The sequence below is a fragment of the Mercenaria mercenaria genome, chromosome 1 (assembly GCF_021730395.1).
Source record: "Mercenaria mercenaria strain notata chromosome 1, MADL_Memer_1, whole genome shotgun sequence".
Classification (NCBI taxonomy): Eukaryota; Metazoa; Mollusca; class Bivalvia; order Venerida; family Veneridae; genus Mercenaria; species Mercenaria mercenaria.
In genome coordinates, this window is record NC_069361.1 from 26,077,427 (window position 1) to 26,080,262 (window position 2,836).

The following is a 2,836-nucleotide window of genomic DNA, read 5'->3' on the forward strand; positions in this document are numbered from 1 at the left end:
ATCAATATTTAATTGCAGTACCTATTCAGATGTAGGTATGTGAAATTACATGCATTATTAACAAATTGTAATACAATATAAACTGACCGATTAGGAATTTTGTTGAGTGTACAGTAAACATTATTGAATTTAAACAGTTTTAAACATTACTGTTTAACAGTATACTACCGGTACTGCAATCCACTCTTTTACATGTAACAGAGTTTCGTCTGATCAGGACATTCTACGGGGGATTCCGGATCAATAAATCAGTGGTAGGATATATATGAATAAACAGTTATACAAAGATTTATGTGACGCAAAAAGAAATGTAATCAAATTTATAATCACACGGAATATAAAACAGAACACGAGTGTTACATGTATGTTACTTTAAACAATGGATACTAGCAATTCAAATGTTAACAGCAGTGGAACGGGGAACAAACCTACTTTCGATTTCACAAAACAGTCTTGGAAAGATGATGTCACTTTCCTCGTGGAGGGAAAGCGGCTGTACGCTTCAAAATCAGTTTTAGCCATCTTTTCTCCAGTTTTTGAGTTAATGTTTGGCTCTAACTTCAAGGAGAAGGAAGACAATGAAGTCCCATTACCAGAGAAAAAAGCTGATGACTTTCTTGAATTTTTACATTGCCTTTATCCTAATTCAAGTAAGACTGTTTCGAGAGATAACGTACTAAAACTGCTTCCATTAGCGGATGAGTATCAGACATTGCCGCTGCTGGAGGAATGTGAAAAGACACTAAACACGCACATACGCAACCAAGATGGTATTTTGAGCATCCAAGAGTTACTGCAATGTTATAACATTGCTTCACGTCACGGGCTGTCGGAAGTAAAATGCTTGTCCGTGGAAGAGATTCTTAATGAGGATGACTTTGAAGTTATTTTCTCTGAGGCAGAACAAATCATGGACAAAGATACACTACTGAATTTCAAAAGCAACATAATTGCACAGCAATCCAATCGCCTAGGTGATGTAAGGACTAAGCTTGTTAAATATGTTTTGACGACGTCAGACCCCAGTAGATCTATTAGCGGATTCGAAAATGCAAAGGGAGCAATAATTGAACATACGATTGCAAATGTTTTTGATCCTAGTTTATAAGATGACAAGTACAGCAAGCCGGTAAAGATATGGAATGCCAGTTTTAAGATTAAAATCTCCGTTATTCGGAAAGCGAATAGACCTGATGAACAAAGTGAAAAATACCTGTCCACATATCTTTGTTGCAGTTTACCAGGTGGCAAATGGTCATGTGGGGTCAAGGGTGACATTGTTCTTGAAAATGTGTTTGCAGTTAAGGATAAAGTGATTTCTAGAGAGGATATATCTTGCGTCTTCGAGTCACCTAGTACTTTTTCTTGGCGTTACGAATCTGGTACTTCTGTGAAGCTATCTAACTTTTTGATAGGAACACCAGGAAATGTTGAAAATTACACCGGAAAAGTAGTTGCTTATATTCTGGCAAACAAACCGGTAGAAGATAATCAAACTGAATGAAATATGTGCCAATCATGCTTCATTATTATAATGTCTCGGGACTATGCAGACCATGGGAAGGATAAGAATGCATAAAACCTTTAAAGGCAATAGTGTTCGAATTTACATTTTTTAAATATATTTAAAAGGACTGTGTATTCTTTATTGATTCATTTTTTTATATTTCATTTTTCATGAACTAAGAAATATAATCATAATCACCTTCTAAATTGTTATATTTCCACATTTTACAAATAAGGCATGCAAAATGTATGTTTTACTTACCTAATATAAAAAGTCTATGCCCTTAGTGTAGAAAGCTGAAGATATAAATTTGATCTTGGAGTCTTATCACAGATTATTACGTATTATATGTACACGCTTTGCTGAGGCTTTAAAAGTCGCTTTGACCGCGACACCAACATCAGTAGGGGTTGTTTATGTCTTTGGCAATGTCTTTGGCAATGTTCTTAGAAAATCAAACGGACTAGACTGAAAGCAGGTCCGATAAACAATTATGGCAGGATCTTCCAAAGTGAGATGTTAATGCATAAAACCAAGAGAAAAAAAAACCAGAGAAAATGTTAAAATATTTATTATCTAAACTGTGTAACAAATTTTTAAACATCTTACAAACCTGCGTATTTTTTTTTTTAAATCTTACAAAAAATGAGATTAAAAAGTCAGTATTTTGAATGCCCAATATCTTCTATATGTCAAGAAATCCAACTGCTTCACTTATTAGTACTGTGTGTGCACTTGAAAAAAAATGGGCCAGACTAGCAGCATATCAACAAAATACCACAAAAGGGTTGGCAAGACTAGCATCATATCAATAATATATAAGAAAAGGGCCCTATGGCATTTAATTATGAGTGACTACCATTTTTTGCAAATACTTCATAAAAAATCTATATCTGTGATTTTCACGTTACAAAGATTGGTGCTACCGACGACTTATATTTTTAGCGGATTAATAAAGTTTTCCGAGTGTCATTCGCCTTGGTCACGTGACAAATATTTACCGCGTATTTAAAGTTGTTCAATGCGTAGACAAAAATCAATACATTTGTAAAATTTACAAGTGTATTCGATTAAAACCGCATTTTATATTTAAAAATTAATTAGTGTTCACATTAAATTTTATTGCATATCCATAATAAATTGCAGCGATCTGTTACTCTCTAATCTTTCAATTCCTTGTAAGTATTGAATTACTTTTACGACGCATGTATGGAGAATGATAGCGTTAAACCGAAACCATGTGTTCTTGGTCTTGGTAAATATTTACGTCGTAAAGAAGTACAACGCGTCAACGCATAGACAAAGTTCTTTACAAGAACTTATTATTCC

The 2,836-nt window shown here is 34.1% G+C and overlaps 1 protein-coding gene across 1 annotated transcript; it reads left to right on the top strand.

The window, feature by feature from the left end:
- Positions 1 to 210: 210 nt before the first annotated feature.
- Positions 211 to 2,123, top strand: LOC128555119 (BTB and MATH domain-containing protein 38-like). The gene has a single exon (XM_053536588.1). It carries the CDS (start codon positions 380 to 382, stop codon positions 1,106 to 1,108), a length of 729 nt encoding a protein of 242 aa, XP_053392563.1. The 5' UTR covers positions 211 to 379; the 3' UTR covers positions 1,109 to 2,123.
- Positions 2,124 to 2,836: the final 713 nt, after the last annotated feature.